Raw genomic sequence first — 4,373 nt, 5'->3', positions numbered from 1 at the left:
ACACGCCAGGTGGTTATACCATTTTCTATTGGTAGGTACAAGGATGAGATATTGTGTGATGTGGTACCTATGCAGGCAAGCCATATTGTTGGGTAGGCCGTGACAACATGATAGAAATGTGCAACATGATGGGTTCAATAACAAGTACTCCTTCACTCATGAAGGACAGAAGGTTATATTCGCTCCTTTATCACCTCAAGAGGTATACGTTGATCAAATAAAGATGCTGGAGAGGGAGAGGGAGGCTTCGGCCTTAGCCACAAAGGGGAGTGAGAGCTTGAATTCTGCGGAAAAGATGAGAGGAAAGAGTGAGTTTGAGGGTAAAGAGGCTGAAAAAGAATCAACGCTAGTTCAAGGAGGGAAGGTGGAGAAAGAAAAGGAGAATGAAGAGGCTAAAGCTTTAATCTCAGTTTCCATAGAGATTGAAATTGAAGAGGAAGTTGTAATGCATGAATCTGATGTAGTTGTTGAAAATTCCATCAATGAGCTTATGGAAGAGGTTGTGAATGATGGTGGACATGGGGAGCACGTGATTGATGAGGTGGAGGAGGCGAATGAGACTGTTTTGGAAGTTGTAGAGGAGAATGGGTCACATCCGCAGGATCTTTCTATGACTAATATTTTTATGCCTAGTTCATTTGTTCTTTATGTGCAGGTTGTTGATGAAAACATTCATGACGAAAGTTTTATCCTATTTCCACCAATTCAAAAGGAGGTTTTTGAAGATACATGGGTTCCTAAAACTTCTCTTTTTGACATAAATATCAGCAAGATTCGAGGACAAATCTTTTCTAAAGAAGGAGAGAATGATACGGATCCAATAGGGCAAATTTCTAACAATAGTGTGGAGCAAACTTATGTCATTCAAATGGATATAAAAGGAGTTCAAAATCATATTCATATGATCCATATACATTTGGGGCGTGCTTCAACTCATATGGGACAGATTTGGTGCAAAACTTGCAATCATAGGCTTAGGGAGCCTAATCAAACCTATGGGCTAAAACTGTACAAAGGGAAGCATAAAGTGAAGATCAAGTAAGGCCTTTGTGAAGATTCAGCTTTGTTATGATGGGCTTGCTATGTTTTATTATTTGAACACTTATTTTATTTTAGCTTTTTTTAGGCTTGTATTTTGGCCATCATAACAAAGCTAAATCTTCACAAATGCCTTACTTGATCTTCACTTTAGACTTCCCTTTGTGTAGTTTTAGCCCATAGGTTTGATTAGGCTCCCTAAGCCTATGATTGCAAGTGTTGCACCAAATCTGTCCCATATGAGTTGAAGCACGCCCCAAATGTATATGGATCATATGAATATGATTTTGAACTCCTTTTATATCCATTTGAATGACATAAGTTTGCTCCACACTATTGTTAGAAATTTGCCCTATTGGATCCGTATCAGCAGAGAAGATGGGGAGCTGGGGAGTAGGGAAGATGGGGAGCGGGAAGAAGATGGAAGAAGATGAGGAGCAGGGATGTATTTATTGAAAAATTATATATATATATATTTCAACTAATAAAATAAAAAATATTAAACAATCAACTTAAAATATAAATGTTTCTATTTATTTTACGAGAAAACAAATTAAATGATTAAAAATCATGCATAATTTTCATTTTTTTAAAATTAAAATAAATTAAAATAAATTAAAATAATTTAACTTTTTTATATTCTCTCTCCTCTACCGTACTTTTAAAGTGTAGTAGAGACTTTTTCTGCACAGGGATATTATTTGTTAAATGTATAATGATGAAAAATATAATAATTAATAATTATTTATTAAAAAAATATATATATATATATTTCAACTAATAAAATAAAAAATATTAAACGATCAACTTAAAATATAAATGTTTCTATTTATTTTACGAGAAAACAAATTAAATGATTAAAAATCATGCATAATTTTCATTTTTTCAAAACTAAAATTTTTGATATTCTATCTCCTCTACCGCACTTTTAAAGTGCGGTAGAGGATTTTTTCTGCGAGGTGCAGGAATCCCTGCACCTAGCAGAGATTCTACCGCACTTTACAAGTGCGGTAGAAGGCAGGAGGCGTGCTCCTGCTCACGGGGCAGAGACAGGTCTTGTCTCTGCCCTCTCTGCCAGTAGATTTTTAATTATTAAAAAAAATACATTAAAAATTTTACCACACTCTTAAAGTGCTGTAGAATTTTTTTTATTTAAAAAAAATTATAATTTACTCATCTCTACCGCATTTTATAACTTTATTTTTTTTTTAAATTTTATTTTGCAAAAAGCCCTTGATTCCTCACTTCTCCTATTACTGTTGAAAGAAAAACCGACCCAAATTTCTCTTTCAAATCTTCTCCTCTCTCTCCCTTCTTCTTCTTCTTCTTCTTCTTCTTCTTCCTCCCTCTGTTTGCCTAAATCCACCTCATCAACAGGCATCTTATACCTGCAAACAGGGCACGACCCATGAATCCCCAACCACTTCTTTATACAATGAGCATGAAACCTACGGTTACAGGGCATCTCCTTGGCCAACCCACCAAGCTCCCACTCCTCTAAACAGATCACACACTCACAATCACGATCACCAATTTCTGAAATCTCTACACTAGGCAAGGCCTCTATGGATGCCTTTGAGGCAGGAGGTTGACCATTCTTGGTAGCTAACTCTCTAAGAAGAGAACCCAAGTCCCCAGCTCCTTCAACCATCACCATCCCTTGAGTGAAAGGGTTAATAAGGATTATTCTTTCTTGATCTGGGTTGGTGCCGGTAACACCCAAGATGAGAGGCAAAAACAAAGAAAGATCTCTACGCCTCAACATCCTCTCAAAAGCGGAAGATACTTCAGCAAGTTGAGACTGAGAGGCCATTTTACAAGTCTTGCAAAGGGAGAGAGCCGAGGAAGATAAAAGGAAAAAAAAAATTATTTAAAAAAAAATTATTTTTTGTATAACTGGGGCAGAGACTCGTATAAACCCTCCTACCGCACTTTACAAGTGCGGTAGATTTTTATAAAAAAATTTATTAAAAATTCTACCGCACTTTTGAAGTGCGGTAGAATTGTTTTTTTTTTAAAAAAAATTATTTTTTTTATTAACTGGTGACGGGGCAAACACGAGACCCGTCTCTCTGCCCTTTCTGCCAGGTACAAAAATTCCTGCACCTGGCAATCTTACCACACTTAGTGCGGTAAATTTTTATAAAAAAATTATTAAAAATTCTACCGCACTTCAAAAGTGCGGTAGAATTTTTTTTATTTAAAAAAAATTTATTTTTAAATTCATCACTCTCTACCGCATTTTATAAGTGCGGTAGGCTCTACCGCACTTATAAAATGCGGTAGAGGACCGATTCACCCTGATCTGGAAAATATTTTCTCGCGAACCAGGGTTTAAGAAATATATTTTTTTTTAACTTTATTTTGCAAAAAGCCCTTGTATGGGTGTTTTTATTTTGGCATTTTGCCTTATAATTTTTCTAATCTTAAGAATACTTTTTATCTTTTGAAAATATATATATATATATGCTTTTCTTTCTTTCTTTTAAAAAAAATAAAAAGAAAAATTGATAACTATCTGCAGCTTTGAATAAAAAATTAAAAATTAATATATCTTTATTTTTCTAATATTGAAAGCAACAATCCGATTCTAGTACCGTTATGCTAAAAATTAAAATTAAATCTTCCTCTTAATTTTTAGGGATTAGATTTCAAATCAAATTTCAATACACATTCAATTCAATACAATTTCAATTCAGTTCTAATTTTTAATTGAAATAATTATATATATATATGTAATTTATTTTTTACTACCATAGATTAATTTTACATATACATAAAATAGTTATATTGTATAGTAAAAAATTTTCAATATCTAACAAAATATATGATTTTTTATAATATTGTTAATAACTATTTAAGATTAAAAAGGTTATACTTATATTATAAAAATAAATTAATAAGGTTAGAATTTAAATTTTTTAAAATAAAATCATATAATTTTAGTGAAACAAATATAATCTTTCTTTCATATATTTTATAGCATATAAAATTATATTAAAACTATATAATATATAAATCCTATTATTAATTTTTTTTCAATTCCAATTCAATTATTATTAAAGAACCAAAATCAAAATTAAGTAGTTAAATAAGTTTATTCAATTTCTACCATGATTCTTTTTCAGTTTTAATACAGTTTTTTAATTCAATTTAAAATTGAAGAAATCATACACAATCCTAATTAAGAATTAAATTCATACTAGTTTATAAAAAAAAAATCAATATAAATATTAAATTATAAAATTTAAAAATACCCTCTTATACTCTGATCATTACTAACACAGAAAAGATCAATTACAGTTAAAACACGACTGGAAAACAGAAATGAATTA

General features: G+C 31.6%; 1 protein-coding gene across 1 annotated transcript; it reads right to left on the bottom strand.

Annotated features, from left to right (window-relative positions):
- Positions 1-2,248: 2,248 nt before the first annotated feature.
- LOC110600486 (E3 ubiquitin-protein ligase MPSR1) lies at positions 2,249-2,905 on the bottom strand (the record flags this gene model as incomplete). Its single annotated transcript, XM_021737353.2, has 1 exon — positions 2,249-2,905. A coding segment is annotated over exon 1 (603 nt), but the record flags the coding sequence as incomplete, so codon positions are not given.
- Between the last annotated feature and the right edge of the window lie 1,468 nt (positions 2,906-4,373).

The sequence above is a fragment of the Manihot esculenta genome, chromosome 14, assembly GCF_001659605.2.
Source record: "Manihot esculenta cultivar AM560-2 chromosome 14, M.esculenta_v8, whole genome shotgun sequence".
Lineage (NCBI taxonomy): Eukaryota > Viridiplantae > Streptophyta > Magnoliopsida > Malpighiales > Euphorbiaceae > Manihot > Manihot esculenta.
Note: the sequence above shows the minus strand (reverse complement) of the source record. Positions and strands in the feature narration are given on the sequence as shown.